Source organism: Schistocerca cancellata, chromosome 8 (assembly GCF_023864275.1).
Source record: "Schistocerca cancellata isolate TAMUIC-IGC-003103 chromosome 8, iqSchCanc2.1, whole genome shotgun sequence".
Taxonomy (NCBI): Eukaryota; Metazoa; Arthropoda; class Insecta; order Orthoptera; family Acrididae; genus Schistocerca; species Schistocerca cancellata.
The window spans coordinates 192,015,443-192,034,465 of record NC_064633.1 but is presented as its reverse complement, the minus strand read 5'-3'; the positions used below and the strand labels follow the sequence as shown (position 1 = coordinate 192,034,465).

Below are 19,023 nucleotides of genomic sequence, written 5' to 3'. Positions count from 1 at the left end.
TACTGATTTCTCAGGATCCATGCACCTAAACTGCGTGAAAATGTGATCACATGTCAGTTCTAATATAATATATTGCTCCAATGAATACTCGTTTATCATCTGCATTTCTTCTTGGTGTAGCAATTTTAATGGCCAGTAGTGTACTTTAAGTTTCACTTCCATACATGGCTACACTCTATACAAATACTTTCAGAAACGACTTCCAGACATTTAAATCAATACTCGATGTTAACAAATTTCTCTTCTTCAGAAACGCTTTCCTTGCCATTGCTAGTTTACATTTTATATCCTCTCTACTTCGACCATCATCAGTTATTTTGCTCCCCAAATAGCAAAACTCCTTTACTACTTTAAGTGTCTCATTTCCTAATCTAATTCCCTCAGCATTACCCGAGTTAACTCGACTACATTCCATTATTCTCGTTTTGCTTCTGTTGATTATCTTATATCCTCCTTTCAAGACACTATCCATTGCGTTCAACTGCTCTTCCAAGCCCTTTGCTGTCTCTGACAGAATTACAATGTCATCGGCAAACCTCAAAGTTTTTATTACTTCTCCATGGATTTTAATACCTACTCCGAATTTTTCTTTTGTTTCCTTCACTGCTTGCTCAATATAAAGATTGAATAACATCGGGGTCAGGCTACAACCCTGTCTCACTCCCTTCCCAACCACTGCTTCCCTTTCATGTCCCTCGACTCCTATAACTGCCATCTGGTTTCTGTACAAATTGTAAATAGCCTTTCGCTCCCTGTATTTTACCCCTGCCACCTTCAGAATTTGAAAGAGAGTATTCCAGTCAACATTGTCAAACGGTTTCTCTAAGTCTACAAATGCTAGAAACGTAGGATTGCCTTTCCTTAATCTATTTTCTAAGTCGTAGGGTCAGTATTGCCTCACGTGTTCCAACATTTCTACGGAATCCAAACTGATCTTCCCCGAGGCCGGCTTCTACCAGTTTTTCCATTCGTCTGTATTGGTATTGAGCGCAAATACTGCACTGATGGACGTGAATGCGACCCCTGGCTACAGACGGCTGCAGAGCTTGCGCAGCTCGTGACACAGGTGTTAGGCGGGTGGCGTTCCTCGGCGTTCAGGCGCGGGATGTGCCAAGAGTGCGCGGGCTGCCCCAGACCCTGACACGCTTAGCGGCGGGCGAGCAGTGAGCAACTCGCCAGACTGCCGGCGCATACTGAGCACTGCGTGCGGCGTCAGCGTCGGCGTGACCCGCCGGCCGCTGTGGTAACGACCGAGCATAACCGCCTTCCATTACACGCAGGGCGCGAGCGGCTTGCGTTGCCGCCCACGTTCTGTGAACGGCGTACAGCGAGGACGTTCTTGTCCGCGCGCAAATAATTCTTTTTTCCTCTCATTGTACTGCTCCGCAGCTTTGATCTTCTGCTTTGCGATTTTTTCGTCTCTGGGTTTGAGTGGCCGTATATTTGTTTCTAATGAGGAAGTCCGAGAAACTGGAACAGGTGTTTTCACTCATCTCCAGCTTAATTATGAGGGTGAACCATAATGCTAGTTAACTCTGAAATATGTGATTCTCTGCTGGAGTTGCGTTTCTATAACAACTTGAAATGCTTGGTCTGGATCGCCTCAACTAAATCTACTGCAATGGAGTGCTGTTACTTAGGTACTGGGGCTCTCTGAAAGGAGATGCTAATCAGACTGTGATTAGCAGTGTACTTGGCTGCATAGAAGGGAAATGGAACGCGGAAGAACAGTGTCGCTGTTGGTCATTTTTAAAGCCGTGTACGCGATCAGCAACGCCAGAACATTAGGGAAAAAGAAGAGAGGAGAATGATGGCGCTCAGCATAGCAGACATATCTAAAATCTCACCAAGCGAAGATCGGCCTGAAAATGTTAAGTTATACATTTATCGTCGGATACCTCTTTTTCTGTAATGATCTGCCTGCTGTGAGGTCATTAGGTTCGATGATAACTATCAAGAGTTGAAATCACCTTGCTCAGTGGTCATCAAACTGCGGGCCACATGCGGCCGGAATGAAGTATTTGTGCGGCCCCAGATTCTCAGCGGTATATAATAATATGCATCAGCAACTGACTACCGGGTCCGAAATCCTCAACTGACGTTTTAAGAGCTTCTTAAGAGTGTAGTTTTTCTTGCTTAGTAACGAACGAAAATTCTTACGGAGACAGTAATATGTAACATGTGCTTCAGTTTAACTGACGTTGATGAATTCGGTAAAGTTAAGTAGGCCGGTTACTTCAAGGACAGAAGGGGAAGTGCCGCGGCCACTGCCGTGTTAGAGGGTGTCGAAGGGGGAGTTGGTTCAAATGGCTCTGAGCACTATGGGACTTAACATCTGAGGTCATGAGTTCCCTAGAACTTAGAACTACTTAAACCTAACTAACCTAAGGACATCACACACATCCATGCCCGAGGCAGGATTCGAACCTGCGACGTAGCAGCAGCGCGGTTCCGGACTGAAGCGCCTAGAACCGCTCGGCCACACCGGCCGGCGAAGGGGGAGTGTTTTAAGCTTGTCTTCGAAACTGACAAGTCAAGAGCGTGCCCGACTCGTACCGATCACCTGCGATACTGTAAATAGTGACAGAAGTAAAACGGATTGGCGAATCCGCATTGTAGAGGCGTTTATCTTCAAGTGCGGTACTTATTTCTAGCAATGAGTACGAAATTAATTTAAGTCTTTTGTAATATAACGCAATGAGTAGAAGAAAAAGACATCGTATCGCATATTCCATTTCGAATAAGTAGAATTACTGTTATTGATCAATTAATCTTTCGCTCACGCAGACAGCACAACAAAACATTGTCAGGCAACTAAGGGTCACAATTTTCGGGTTGCTGAGGGTGACAGAAATCTGAAACAGAGAACACCCGACACGAAGTATTGCGAATGGTGCCGAATTTTAATGATCAGTACTTAGGGGGAGGGGGTCGGTGATAAACTCATCGCGCTCGTTCTGTAGCTAGTCTGTTGGGGCATCATAGCATATTAATTTATGTACGTTATCAATTAATTATAAGAGCGGTACATATGGGGCCCTAGATGACTGCCCAGAATGTTAGTACTGCCTCCTGAGCAAAGAAGTTTGACGACCACCGCCCTAGCTGAATCCCGCTCGCAGCTTTTTGTAGGAACTACCATGCATTTATTAAGATAGTACGCTATTTATAGTTAAGCCTCTGTTTGTTTAGTAAATGAACCGGGTCCACTCACTGTACCAGCTCGCTTATTATCGTCATATGCCCTGACTGTGTGTCGCCAGAGCACTGTTTTTATGGCTTTGCAGTTCGGCTATGTGATTCAGTACTGCAGTTCCTGAATAAGAGAAAAGTAACATGTAATTCAAGATGATGACAGAACTTGTTAGACAATGTGAAGTAGTGCGCTCCATCTCGACCTTCGCTTGTATGACTGACTGGTCCGCAGTGCAACGTGAGCGCTACCATTTTCCACGAATTTGTTTCCCTAAGGCTCCACCGGCGCAGAGCACGTACGGGATTCTAACAAATACCTGCATTTTTTTTTACCGTGTTCGAAATCCCTTCTGTGGAGCCTTGTCTACTCCTAACCATCGTCTGTCGTAAGAGCAACTCGCAGAGTGCTCCGGGACCTCAATACTCGCTCTACACTCTGTCGAGTTTGGCAATAGCAAGCCAGACTGAGCACTCGCTGCTTATTACGACACGGGATGGTCAGCCGTATCGATGTTGCGTTCGTGAAAACATCTATTTATTCCCGTACCTGAGGGGACAATCTTGAGATTATTGTAAAATATTATTACAGTACATACGTACCTCATAGAATTTACTCTGGAGAATATCAACGCCATGTACTTGTTCTCTGTTTATATCTGATTTACACAAACTGCAAATGATTGAATTTTATGCTTGTCTGTTTCGTGCATGTCTTTTTTGAATTTTTTGCTGGTCTGTTTTGTGCAGCCGGCTGGTGTCGCCATGCGGTTCTAGGCGCTTCAGTCTGGAACCGCGTGACCGCTACAGTCGCAGGTTCGAATCCTGCCTCGGGCATTGATGTGTGTGATGTCCTTAGGTTGGTTAGGTTTAAGTAGTTCTAAGTTCTAGGGGACTGATGACCCCAGGTGTTAAGTCCCATAGTGCTCAGAGCAATTTTGTTTTGTGCATGTCTTTTTAAAGTCTCTGGTTTTACAACACTCCTTTCTACCGATGTTCCGCATCTCGGACAATGATCACTCATGTGAATTGCTACACGTACACACAAAAATTTTTGTGTAGAGAAGAATCCACTTTTATGGGCAAACCGAAATTTTTTCTCGGTCCTCATTATAGTAATAGTTTTTGACATGCGTTCTCCGATAGCTTTTTTGTGTGTCAATTTTCATCTGGGGTTTACGGTTGTCATCACTAGGTGCTTAACTGACGTGTCAGGCAGTATTAGACAGAGACTCCGGTATTAGTTGACGTTCTCTCCCTCCCCCTCCCCCTCCCCCTCCATCCCTTCACCGCTTTGGGCAAGGCCCTAGTCGGAGTTACCAGACCGAGTGTCGTCCTGAGAGAGGTATTTCTGATAGTTGCTATGTAACTGTAGCGTGCATGTCTTCAGTAAGCTTCCTTTGGTGTATTACTGTCTATGTGTTAACTGTATGCCCAAGCAAGACGAGAGTATAATCTCATACCACTACGTCGCAAATTGACAGAGGAGACTCCAGGACGTTAGTGTTGTAACTGTCCTTAACATTCTGAATATATTAACGTTTTAGAACAGAACACTGGCCACTAATTTGCTTACTGGTCCCTGCGATTCAAATTCGTAGCATGTAAATTGAGTAATGAATATCAAATGATGTCATTACCTCTCGCTGGTAGTGTGTCTGCACCACAGTTAGTGACGCCTGCCTCGCATATTGGTACAGTATTTATTTATTATGTTTTTGGTCTTAGGTGTAGCTGCACTACACAGTCCTCACGTTACATAATAAAAATTGAAACTATAAAAGGTATCGACAACAAACTTGCTCGAGCATTTAATTTACAAGGATTAAAAATAGTCCGAGATACTATGCAAATAGCACAAGACGTCTGTAATAATCATATTATAAGTAGTTATGAAAAATGATTGGTTTAACATTGAAAGAAACTTCTTAAAAAGTTCTTAGTATTAAAGAACATAAATTTTGAATTTAGATTTTTGCACCAGTTTCTGAAATAGTTCAGTAAATAAATGTTGACGTTTGTATTGTTGGGCACTAGAAGACAGCGAATATTAACAGAGAAAGGTATTTACTGTTTTTTTCTTAAAGTTCGTGCACAGATTCTGTCTGCCTGTCACTTTATGCATTCAGACAGAAAACGGGTTAACTCTCCCATTCCCTGGTCGCTGTAGTCGCAAATCTCAGTATCGCGTAAGTTCAAACAGTGGGGCTGTTGGCGGGGAATCTGCCGTGATTAAACCTCATACAAATAATTGATGTCGTGGCTTGATATGATGATGCTGCTGAGTTGTAATACCAGACCACTGCGGACTGTCTGGTTAGGCTGAGACGCAATGTCGCCCTCTGTATTTATTTGACGTCTCCCAGGTTTCCTCCCAGGTCCGTACACATTCCAACAGATGTGTAAACGCTTCCTAGGTGTTTAGTAGCCTCCCGGATGTACTGTAGTACTCACTCTTGCGTATATATTCCTACATGTGACTTGATCCATGCAAACAAATGTATTTATTATCTTTATTTTTTGTGTGTGTGTGAGCTTACGTACTGATACCATATAACCACCACGTTTTTATTGGTAAGTTTGGACCAATTTTGCTGTTTAACCTTTAAGAGTACACGTCTTGTATCTGAAAATATCAAGATTATTTCGCGTGCTAGAATAGAAGCAGACTGCGTTGCCTTCAATATGGCAGTAGTTTCCGCCTTGTAAATGAAAATTTCCTTAGGAAATGCGAACTTTCCTGATTGACCGTTATGGAGCAGTAGTAAGTGCATATACAGCATTTTCTATTTTATCTTTGGACCCATCGGTATAAATATATATTGTATCCCTCCAGTGTTGTGAAAGTTACATGTAGCATCTGATTCTGAAGTTACTTCGTGACTTCTCCGTATGATCCAGTTAAATTACAGGTGGAGGTTGCAATCAGGCTTCTTTACGTTAGAATCAATCAAGTTCTTACTACATGTGACAACAATTCCCGTGTTAAAAATCTGTCGTAGTAATGTGGAATCACCCAGTATTCCCTTCAGCGCTTTGTATCTCGTGATTACCGGGTGACGTTTTAAACTTACTTTCCCCATTGTGTATTTGCTTGTCAATCTTTCTTCTAATCGAAAGAGGTATTTCTCCTGCTTCTACCAACAGATCATCTGTAGGCGTTAGTCTAGCTGCACCAAGGCAAGTTCGAAAACTCCTATATTGAAACTTGAGCAGTTTATTGTGGTATTGTAGATGAGAATTGCACTACAGAATATATCCATAGTCTACCGTCGTTCTGATTTGTTCTCCACGATACCCTGTACTGACATTGCAGTTAAACTACACGGTTGTCACAGCTGACATGTGTAAGACGCGATACTATTCGCTGCTTCTATTTTCTGTCGGCTAACTCTGTGGCGAGGAGTGGGTCAGTTGTACAGCAAGGAGAGACGCTCAGCCCCGCTTTACGAAATTGGCTGTTGGCATTGTGATTGGTGACGGCAGTTGCACAAAGTGAGTTTCCAATTATTACATCTGTATGGGCAAGAAATGTCGAGGACACTCTGTTTCGTCAGTGATATTCTCGCAACTCTCATCTGGCGATTAGTGCGTGGTTTGTTAAGTGTTCTTAGGGTTTCATTGCAGAAATTTGTCTCGATTAATCTTCTCTGTGCATTAAAATACGAGACTATGCAATTCTTTTCGTAAAAGTTAATAAGCGTTTGGGATCCAGGGTGCATAAGAGCTGTGTTTGCAGCAGTTTTTGGTGTATGTTAATCAGTTTTTAGAATTTCGTCCCTGTGACGTTATGAAAGGGTAGCTGTTAGTTCACGTTAATGGAGCAAAGAGCATTTATAACATTTTTTTGAATGGCTTTTCTGATACTTTCCATAATTCCTGTAGTAATTCTAACTAGAGTGTCTTAATACACAAGATTAACAATATTTTTAAATATGCAGGAATTCTGATGAATGGCCTTGTTGGGAACTAAAGTCTAAAATTATTGAGCATACTTAAAAAATATCTATGGAAAGAGTAATTAAAAGTGATATAACAGAAATCACGATGGTGGATTATAGATTGTCCGTTGATGAAAGTATTGTATTGATATTTTATGCTAAATAAATTCGTACCTGTACTTTACTTAGTATTAGGACGTCCATTTTACATGTGTATGGCGAAGACGATCTCACAAACAGAAGTACTTGCAAACAGAGTGTAAATGATTTAACATGTACGGCTGTGCACCTAGGGCGTTCGAAGTTTCGAACTCACTAGCACTGGTAAAAGGCGCCGACGAAACCCGTAAACCGTATTCTGTAGCCGTTTGCGTTGGTTATTTGGCCACTGTAGTGAAAATTGTGGCGTCACGAAGATGTTTCAAGTTTACAAAGTCTGTAGATATAAGGCTGTGACTGGGTGCTAGATTGCGTGCTACTGCGCTGTTTGAGAAAAAGGGTAGAATAGTACACAGTGTACAACCTAGTGCACATGAACATCACCAACAAATGAAAAAAATGGAAAAATTGAAGTTGGGGCTGAAAATAAATTAGAATAGTACTAAAATTTTATACTTACAATGTCTGTGTTTTACACTTTCTATATCTTCACAATACGGTGTACGCCAGAAGGAACAGACACTGTTATTGACAACTATAGCTGTGGTAAACATTACGAAGTATATTCGCATTCTGCGACTATGCAGTGACGTCAGCAGTATGCAGCACATGAAAATTTGGACCGGGCCTGGACTCGAACCCGGATTTCCCGCTTATCGTAAGCTGTCGTATTAACCGCTTCGGCTATTCGAGCACGTCTCCAATACCGATCCAAACTTCCACAACCATTATGCTCGAATTATTCGTGATTCCCACACATGGAGTTAGCGTCAATGCATTGTCGCAGAATCCAAATATATAATTCGTGATTCCCACACATGGAGCCAAATACTATACCGTCAATTTAGCCTGACGAAGGATGGGTACATCATGTCTGTGTTTACACAATGTCATACCTTCACAATACACAATAAACACATACATTGTAACCATCAGTGATATATCCATGCCTTGAAGGACTAAAATGACGACACAATATTTGTCTCCCTGTGCGGCAACCACGCATTGTGCGAACACTAGGATTGTGTCTACGTGATACATGGGAGTTTTGGTCGCTCCTGGAATTCTGCTCGGATAGCCCAAGTGTATAATGCAATCTCTCTCAATAAGCAGGAAATCTGGGTTGGAGTCAGCATGTGGCCCAAATTTTCGTGTCACAAAGAGTTAACGTCAATGCATTGTCGCAGAATCCAAATATACTTCTTAATAATATTAAAATGTATGACCAACATAACATAGTACAAATTAACAAGGAAGTCATGAAACCAGGTTACCACATTTTGTATTTGATGCAAATGAAGTTAATGACCATATGAATAGAACAATAAGTAAATGGAGGGGTGAAAATATCGTGGAGTGTTTTTAGTAATCTAAAAACCAAAGGATTTCGAAACAAAGCTTTTGATGTGTCTGAAAATTTACCATCAGTGTGTAATACCAATTTTTAGATGTAGTGATGAGAACTGAACTTAAAATACCTGTTGTTCAGCGAGCAGCGGAGAGATGCATATTGGGAATTACTGAGGGAGAGAAAAAACAAAAACAGAAAAGCAGATGGTTCGGAGCAGAAACGCGAGGGGAAGGCGTGGCTATGAGTATAATGTGAATGAAAAGGGGGTGGGTAGGACAGATAGCCAGACGAACGAATAGTAGAGGGATCAAACAAATTGTTTGTCTGGTCCCGAGATAAAGACCATGATGAGGGCGTAATGGGAGCTGGTTAGATAGACGACATTGGACAAGATGCAGGAGGGTCGTGGATGGCTATAGCTGAAACCTGTACTGGATGTAATAGCTTAGGGAGGCCTTTATGCAGCATTGTTGTCATATGGCTTCTACTGCTGATGCCGATGGATTGAATTAATGAGCGAGAGAAAGGCTCCTTTCTCCCGCCACTGCGGAATCTTTCCTATTGATTGCAGTGCAGGCGTGATTTCCCATCACGAATCAGCAAACCCGCAGTAGCTGTCCGCAGTTCACCTTTGTCTCTGTCTCGCGCCCCTGTCCTTTCGCCTTTCACGCTGCAATTCTGGAACCGCGCTTTGTCTCACGGAGGCTGACTATTAACGAAGGAAGCGTGTTGGTTTTGACAGGAGGGCGCTAACTTTCCCCCTCGCCTGCTCTCTCCGGCGTTAATCTTTGCACAGCATCTGAACTGTCGCCGCGACGTGTGCCTTGCCGTTGCCGTAGCGCGCGTGCGCCCACTCACATCCGCATGCTCTCTCCACAGAATGCTCTTGTTGTTCTCCCAGAGCTGACTTCAGCTCGTCAACTAACAGAATTTGAGACCTTATTGTAATTTTTTTCCTATTTATTTGGGATGCATAACATTCAGATCAAAAGGAACAAATAAGAGTGGAACATAAATAACGCTCGGATCAGAATAGGTAGACTTCTGTCCGTCTATCTATACATCGAAGAAGTAATGTCGGAAATAAAAGAAATGTTCACGAATGGCATTAACATTGAGGGCGAAAGGGCATCAGTGATAAGTTCTCTGATATGGAAATGTAAATGAGCGTTTGGCGTCGTTGACCGGGAGGCCCCTTACTGGGCAGGTCCGGCCGCCTTGGCGCAGGTCTTATTATTATTATTATTATTATTATTATTATATTCGACGCCGTATCTGGTGACCTGCGCGCCGGATAGGGAAGAAATGATGATGAAGACAACACAACAGCCAGTCCTTGAGCGGAGAAAATCCCCGACCCAGTCGGGAATCTAACCCGGGCCCCTTAGAACGGCAGTCCGTCACGCTGACCATTCAGCTATCGGGCCGGACAGTTCTCTGATATCGTTCCTATTCTCTGTGAAAGTGAGTGAGACTTGCAGAACCTGTTGAATGGAATGAACAATGTAATGAGCGCTCACTGTGGAATGAGAAAAGCCGAAGAGAGATGACAGTAATGAGTAGTAGCAGGTACAAGGTTAACGATAAGCTTAATATCAAGACTGGGACAACGAGTAGACGAAATTAAGGAATTCTGCTACTTAGGCAGTATAATCCATCACAGGACAAGGAGGAAATAAAAAGCAGACTAGTACTGGTAAAAAGGGCATTCGTCTCTAGTATTACAGACCCGAGAATTGTCATTTCCAATGTAGTATTTCGTAAGTAAACTTGAATAAACGTTGTATCTTGTGCAAGATTTCCTACTTTGTTTCGTGATTAGTTTGCCAGCTTGTATATATATAATCAAAAACGTAGTAGTAGTAGTACAGGGTGGGCCAATAAAAATGTCCTGGAGAATAGAGTTTCAGTGTACAAGTAAAACACTGCAGAGGAAAGGAAATACAGTACTAACCTGGCCACGGTGTTGAAAGTGACCATTATTCATCTCTTCGCACTTTCAGGCACTGGTCAACAGGTTGCTGAAGGCAGATTGGACTGCTGAAAATTGCTGCAGTCACATCTGAAATGATCTCCTGCTCCTGAAGACTATGAGGGTTGTTGCGATACACCTTAAACTTGAGGGTTCCCACACAAAGTACTCTCACACTGACAGATCAGGTGACCTCGGTGGGCAGCTAGGGACGCGACCAGACTGACCTGTGCTAATAACTTCGTCAGGCGTGAAGATTGTGTAAATGTGCTGCAAGGTTCGGCTGGATGCATGGGCAGTTGCTCCGTCCTGTTGGAAGTAACTGTAAGTCTTTTCCTCTTCCGTTAATGCTGCCACAAATCGTTTCAAAACGTCCGGGCCACTTTTATTTGCCCCACCTTGTAGTTGTGGGATTATTCTTCAGTCGGAAGATTGGTTTCGTGCAGGTATCTGCGTTGGTCTAAGCTTATCCTGTACATTTGAGGTGCAAAAGTCATGGACTACCTCCTAATACCATGTCAGATCTCCTCTTGCCCGGCATAGTGCAGGAACTCGACGTAGCATGAACTGAACAAGGCGCTGGAAGCCCCATGCAGAAATATTGAGCCATGGTGCTTCTATAGGCGTCCATAATTGCGAAAGTGTTGCCGGTGAATGATTTTGTGTACGAATTGACCTCTCGATTCTGTCCCATAAATGTTTGATGGGATTCTTGCCGGGCGATCTGGGTGGTCAGATCATTCGTTCGAATTGTCCAGAATGTACTTCAAAGCAGTCTCGAACAATTATGGCCCAGTGAAATTGTGCATTGTCGTCCATAAAATTACATCGCTGTTTGGAAGCATGAAGTCCATGAATGGCAGCAAATGGTTTCCAAGTAGCCGAACGTAAAAATTTGCAGTCAATTATCGATTAGTCGGGCCATAGGACCAAGTTTATTCCATGTAAACACAGCCCACGCCATTGTGGAGCCACTACCAACTTGCACAGTGCCTTGTTGACAGCTTGGGTCCATGGCTTCGTGGGATCTTCGCCACGCCTTAACACTACCATCAGCTCTTAGCAGGACTCGTCTGACCAGGCCACGGTTTTCCAGTCGTCTACGATCCAGCCGATATCGTTACGAGCCCAGGAGAAGCACTGTAATCGATGTCGTGTTGTTAGCAAAAGTACTCGCGTCGGTCGTCTGCTGTCATAGCCCAGCCCATTAGCGCCAAATTTCGCCGCGCTGTCCTCGCGGATACGTTCGTCGTACGTCCCACATTGATTTCTGCGGTTATTTCAGGCAATGTTGCTTATCTGTTAGTACTGAGAACTCTACGCAAATGCCGCTACTCTCGGTCATTAAGTGAAGGCTGTCGGCCACTGCGTTGTCCTAGGTGAGAGGTAATGCCTGAAATTTGGTATTCTCGGCACACTCTTGACGCTGTGGATCTAGGAATACTGAATTTCCGAAAGATTTCCGAAATGGAATATTCCATGCGTCTTATCTCCAATTACCATTCCAGGTTGAAAGTCTGTTAATTCCCGTCGTGCGGCCGTAAACACGTCGGAAACCTTTTCACATGAATCACTCGAGTACAAATGACAGCTCCACCATCGCAGTGCCTTTCTCTACCTTGTGTACGCCATACTACCGCCGTCTTTATTTGCGAATGTCGCCATTCCTTGTCTTTGTCGCTTGAATGTACATCCACATAGGTACTCTGCAAACGACTGTGAAGTGCATGGCTCTGGGTACTTGACATTGACTTCGATCGCAGGTACTGCAAAGATTGGATGACTTTGTGCAGGTACTTCTCACTGTACCACTTAACTGAGACTGTCGTCTGTGTGACCAAATCAACGCGCTCCACAGTTGCACTCGATTTAAAAAAATAGCTATCATTTTCTTCTTTACAGATCGGGATTTTCTGACAGCTATGGGTGTGTTATCTTCAAAGGTCCAAACTTTGTTTGGGGTATTAGTCGGCACGTCATAATAGTAAAGCCAAGTCTCGTCACCTGTCACGATTTTATTCACAAAGTGAGATTGTTCTAGGTGCTTCAGTCTGGAACCGCGCGACCGCTACGGTCGCAGGTTCGAATCCTGCCTCGGACATGGATGTGTGTAATGTCCGTAGGTTAGTTAGGTTTAAATAGTTCTAAGTTCTAGGGGACTGATGACCTCAGAAGTTAAGTCCTATAGTGCTCAGAGCCTTTTTTTTTTTAGATTGTCCCTTAGGAAACTTCGTTAACTTCTCCCGGCACCAAGTCACACGTCGTTTCATCTGCTTTTCCGTTAGTCTATGCGGCTTCCAGAGACGACAAAGTTTCTTTACTTGCAAATGATCATGCAGAATTGAACGAATTGCTGGTGCACTTGGCCTTAAGGTATCCTCTATCCGCTTATAGGTCACTCGCCTGACTTGATGTCGTATTTCCCTCAAACCGCCTTCTCGCCCCCTTCAGCGTCCTTCATAGTGAAATCTCCTCTTTGGACTACTCTGTACCACCTGAATATAGTTGTACGATGTGGACCACATCACAGAGTGCAAGAATCATTTCTTAAAAGCACAAGTCTATGTTTAAACCACGCGCGAGTCTGTGCCACAAAACTGCCCGAATATCACTTAGTGATCACGATGCCATAGCAAGCACTTCAAACTAACCCCGCTAGTGAACGACTGCGCCCACAGACTTGGCACAGCGGCTGCAGTGCAAGTATGAAGTATTCTCGGAACAACACCGAACGAGGTGGCGCTGTGGTTAGACACTGGATTCGCGTTCGGGAGGACGACGGTTCAATCCCGCGTCCGGCCATCCTGATTTAGGTTTTCCGTGATTTCCCTAAATCACTCCAGGCAAATGCCGGGATGGTTCCTTTCAAAGGGCACGGCCGACTTCCTTCCCCGTTCTTCCCTAATCCGATGAGACCGATGACCTCACTGTCTGGTCTCCTTCCCCAAACAACCCAACCCCCAAACCCGCTCACTCTCAGAACACAGCAACAATCAGCCTGCTGCGACTTATTGTTGTGTCCTATTGCAGAACTCTCCTGTTACCTTTGTATTTAGTGTGTGTCATAATTAAGAAACAGACACTGGTGAAAGTCCACTATAACAGAAGTAACAACGATACAGTAAGAGGCGATTGCGAATGTCTGGTTACCGTATGCCACTGACTTCGGTGTGAAATATTGTCGTAGCTAGTACAAATGTATTTGAAGTGTAAACTTTCCGATGATGTACCACTCTAACTGCGCTCAATTTCACCAATGCCCTCCCTGAGCTAGAGGTGCAATATTACTTCAGCACGTCACAAGTTACAATGTATTTTACCTGTTAAATGTGATATTTCATGTGTTGTCTCTGCAGAGTTTACGAATTCTTTCTAACTTTTCCAGGTCTTCGTGAGTAAAACTTGACATGACTACAATTCGCTGCTCTTCCGCCGTATTAACAGGAGTGTTGTTCACTTTTGAGATGACTCCACGCAGAAAAGTCCAGAGGTTTCAGGTTGTGCTGAGGGCTAAAATACAAGCTCTTATCCTTATAGGACCATATCGGCACCTTAGATGCCGTCATAGATCAGCAGGAAAATGTGCTGGTGTTCCATAATGCATGTACCACCACTAAGAGTCAAATTTCAGTCTACGTAGAAGGGGACTTAACTGAAACTGTAACTTGTCAGATAGATTTGGGCAAGTCAGGATATTGTTTCTTACTGGAGTCAGTGGCGTCTCGTAAGAATACATTCGTAATTCTTTTGCAATAGGATGGTTTTCGGAAAAATTTTTACTGGAACGTTTTTGCTTCTGTTACCGTATAGTTTCAGACCCGCCGCTTTTCGCTGTAAAAAAGTAAGGAATACAGCAATCAGTTTCAACACCATTGTTTATTTATTATTCTTGCATATCTAGATTTCAGCTATAAACGACCATCGTAAGTGCATTTGAATGAGATGACGGCTATTAATAGCTGAAATCTTGATGTGCAAGCATAATAGGAAACCAACGGGATAGCGACTGATTGCTGTATTTCTATCCTTCCGTATAATAATATACAGTTGCTGTGCACAATGTTCCGTACGGAATCAAAGTTAGTGACGAGTATGAATATAAGTTATTCACTTCGTTTGTTTCAGATATTCATAATCACGGTAGTATAGGAAAAAATGCTGTAAGTCAGGGTCCGTAAAGACTATCTTAGTGATAACATTCTACCGCATAATTGGCTGCCACTGGATGGATTAAAATATTCCTTTATTTTGTATTCATTACCACGCAGTTTCGAGTTGTAGCCATTTTCAACAGGTCATTGGAAAATGGCTACACAGCCAAAACTATGCATTAACGAATCCAAGAGAATGTTATCATTCAGACAATTTGTGGTTGCTGTGATGCTATTACACGTATTGCTCCGCAAAGAACGGAAACGTTAAAACTTGGAGATGACATGAACATGAAGCGATGTTAATTTTATCTGCCTTAATTGAAATCCGTTGATTTATACTGACAGTTTTCTCCATAATACCAGAAGACCGACCACTTCAAAATTATGCAATAGGAGGTAGCAGAAATAGAAAATATTGCTGCGGGTACGAAAGTGCCTACAAGAATGAACTTGAGTCGTAATCCAAGTCACAGAAGTTATTTTTCAGGTGAAATTCCTGGTGATAAAACACTGCCTTGGTATCTGTTCTACAAATAGAAGATTAATTTAGGGTATGCAGGTACAGCAATAAATGGTTTAGAAATGTGCTAACATCCAAACCTCCAGATGTCAGACATTCAGACCGGTTCAAAACGTTGTATGTCGGTAGAGTATCAACCAAAACACTGATTTAGTTCATGCTGCGTGCTGTCGTTCAGAACATGCGTAAACGGTAATTAAAAGTAACACCAGAACTACGGAGCACAGGAAAAGCGTACATGTGACGATTTAATCTGAGATCTCGCGTAGGTCAGTTGGTAGAGCGTCAGATCTCGTACTGAAGGTACCGCGCTCAAATCCTATTGACTAAGATTTTTGTAATTTTTACGCGTGAAACTGTTATATGGGAGAAGATTTTCCTGACATGGTGGCAATGTTCTTTCGTCAGTCTGTTTTCGCTTCGTTAATTGAAAGTAGCAAACCTATAGAGTACATTTGTATAGGCATGTCTGATAGAACACCACACCTATCTATACAAATATACTCTATAGGTTTGCTACTTTCAACTAATGAAACGAAAGCAGACTGCCAAAAGAACATTGCTACAATGTCCGAAAAGCCCTTTTACATGTCAGGAAAAATGTTCTCCGCTATAACAGCTTCATCCGTAGACAGTAGAAAAAATTGCAATCGGTGGGATTTAAACTCGGGACCTTTAGTACGATGATCTGACGCTCTACCAATTCACCTATGCGAGATCTGCGATTCAGTCGTCACAGATACCTTTTCCTGTGCTCCGTACTTCTGGCGTTACTTTTAATTACTGTTTACGGATGTTCTGGACGACAGCATGCAGCATGAACTAGAGCGGTGTTTTGGTTGACACTCTATCGACACACAACGTTTGGTATCGCTCTGAGTGCCTGACGTCTGGAGGTTTGAGTGTAAGAAACGTTCTCTTCTGCTCCTCCTCTAAAAAAACCATTTCAGCAAGTTTTCACCAAGTCAAAGAGCACACTGGACTCGCATTCGGGAGGACGACGGTTCAATCCCGCGTCCGGCCATCCTGATTTAGGTTTTCCGTGGTTTCCCTAAATCGCTCCAGGCAAATGCCGGGATGGTTCCTTTGTAAGGGGAAGGCAGACTTCCTACCCCGTCCTTCCCTAATTCGATGAGACTGATGACCTCGCTGTTTGGTCTCCTTCCCCAAACAACCCAACCAAGCCAAACCAAATCAAAGCAAGAGAAAACTCCTGCTGCAGATAAAACTCATGTTTCTGACACCTCAGTTTCAAAATACAGGTAATCTGTTCGAGCATATGCCCCTGTGTAATACGAGAGCATTTAGAGCAAAAACTCATGTAGCCACAAAAAGTTTTCAGTATACATACATTCTGCGAAACATAAGAGAGAGACTGAGAATGAGGCGACTGAAGCCCTCAAGAAGCCTGACACACTGATGGGCCACGGGAATTGCGCCACTTAATTCCATTGAACTGCCGAATGTGCTTGTGGTTAAAAAGGCAGCAGAACATTCCATGTCCGATGTATGCCAACATTGCTGATGCTGATCGACAGTAACTGGATCGGCACAGAGTGCTCAGTTTGGAGGAGATACCACGCCTTATGAGACAGCTTGACAGATCCTGAATCACCACCGAAAGACCTAGAAGCGGAGTGACGTGGGCCGCATGTGGTCGGACTCCTCACCGGCAGCAACGACGCTCCCTCGGACCAGTGCAGTCATCCCCTGCATTCAGGGAGCCTACAGACAACGGAAGAGGCAGTTGCAACCACAATACCCTTCGCACCGCCCAAGGATCAGATAGAACGACTGGGACGATAGAGTGCGTTGTTGTATGTGGTAGACAAAACCTGGTATTATTAGAGTCTGCTGCTGGTAATATGTTTCAATTAGTTATAGTGTATGCTAGTGCCACATAAGAGGGATACAAGTTGTAGGACATTAGTAGTGGCGGGGAGGTATAGTAGTAGGCGTAGTCTTCATTAATAGTAGCAATGTTAAGATAAGTAGTATTCTGTTGGATGTAATAATGCCTATGTTTAAATTATCCGTAACATGCTACAACGTAATAAATAAGTAAATAAATAAAAATAAGTAAATACATAAATATACACACAGTGCATCTTTTAAGAATTGTAAGGCCCCATCGCCAGACTACAGTGTTTTTTGTCGCTTGCTTGCGTGGCCACGGCTATAGATCCAGGTGACTATCACTCTCTTGTGTACTTTCGCATTCGTGTACTATAACCGTTACTCAGCGTCGCGTGAGATAACAGTTCCATCCCACTCTGCCCAAAAAATGACAGTGAGCCGGTGGTACGGGGGCGGTTCCCGGCATTGCCACTCTTGTTTACTGGAGTGCTGCCTAGCCTTTTCGTAAACGCTTCTTGACAGGAACGTCTTATGCAGCAGTGACCAAATCTCAAGAAATCGCAATGATAAATGTGAAACTTTTTCCCTAAACGTTTCTGGTAGTTCGGTGCACATGTCACAGATTCGGTATTTCAGACTTGTTTGTTTGTTGGGGAGACAGCATTCTTCGGCGGCAGACTTCGGTCTTATTTTGTATCTGAGGTGTCGATAGTTTCTTATATTGCTTACTGTGACTGTGCTAAATAAGTGAGCGACACGCCTAGTAGCTGAAATTATATCCGACAGGGACTGTTGTAAACACCTAGCATCCTGAGCCCCATCATGTCCTTTTGCGTATTTTTGCTTGATTCTTATATTATGTAGGTATGGGGAACAGCTCTGGCGACATACCCTTATAGCTTGGGCTCTATCTTATTTCACGTTGGGCCTTTGCAGGGTCACTGATTTCTCCTCCACAATGCAGGGTACATCGTGTTGATTTTCATCAGCTTGTATATCGCGTGTGTTAATGTAAGACTCCGCGCAAAAGTCACAGTTATCTTATGGAAACTGATAAAATTCTATTTCCTTGTAATGCAGAAATTTCAATAGTGATCGCTTGCTTATTGCGTAACACCAGTGGTCGAATCATTGAGGCAGAAACATCTATTCAGATTAAATTACAAAGTAAAGTTGAGCTGGTGATAGAGATCATGCATACGCATGACTTACTGTCTTCATTTGTGCATCGTATGTCTGCCTGTGCCGTGACAAAGTTCCTTCGCCCACTCCTCAGCCATCGATTCGCATGTGACGGTACCTGAAAACAAAAACAGTTATTTGTCACGCATATCTTGCTTTGCATTCACTGAAGCTGCTATATAAACTGATAGCGTATTTTTTAATAAAGTGTGTGTACTGATGTACATGAGATTACGTGTTCGTTCACGTAGCACAGTGCACTTCCTAAATTGCCCTACTGGTGTCCTGTGTCGCGACATTGTGGTATGGCTCGTCTAAAAAATAGTTTCGAGCCTGATGATGGACAATTTTTCGTCCTTGGAATATCACTGGCCCAGGTGGAGAGGGGACGGGGTAAGAGCGAGATGGAGCCCAGACTGTGCACCATTGGAGCCCAGACTGTGCACCATATGATGAGGTAAATTTAAGAACAGTGCCCATTTTCCTGAGAACGGAGAACGTCGTATGTCGGCTTGTAGTCTGTAGGCTTCCATATAACTGTTCATTATACTCCTTTATTATTCTCACCAGAGTGAGTCTTTCACTCTGCAGCGAATGTGTGCGTTTTTGCTAAACTTCCATACATTAAATTCTGTGTACCGGATCCGCAGTTCCTATTATCGCGTATTTCGCAAACCTGGTCATTGTACGGCAGT

At 43.3% G+C, this 19,023-nt stretch overlaps 2 protein-coding genes across 2 annotated transcripts in view; one reads left to right on the top strand and one right to left on the bottom strand.

The window, feature by feature from the left end:
• Positions 1-19,023, top strand: part of LOC126094905 (centrosomal protein of 135 kDa) — a 402,349-nt gene that overhangs the window by 239,467 nt on the left and 143,859 nt on the right. The gene's annotated exons all lie outside the window — the stretch shown is intronic.
• The window catches only part of LOC126094906 (uncharacterized), a 122,109-nt gene that overhangs the window by 95,693 nt on the left and 7,393 nt on the right, over positions 1-19,023 (bottom strand). Inside the window, exon 2 of the mRNA XM_049909545.1 lies at positions 18,359-18,446. Coding sequence (XP_049765502.1) covers positions 18,359-18,367 — 9 coding nt within the window. The 5' untranslated portion in view covers positions 18,368-18,446. The remainder of the gene's footprint in view (positions 1-18,358; positions 18,447-19,023) is intronic.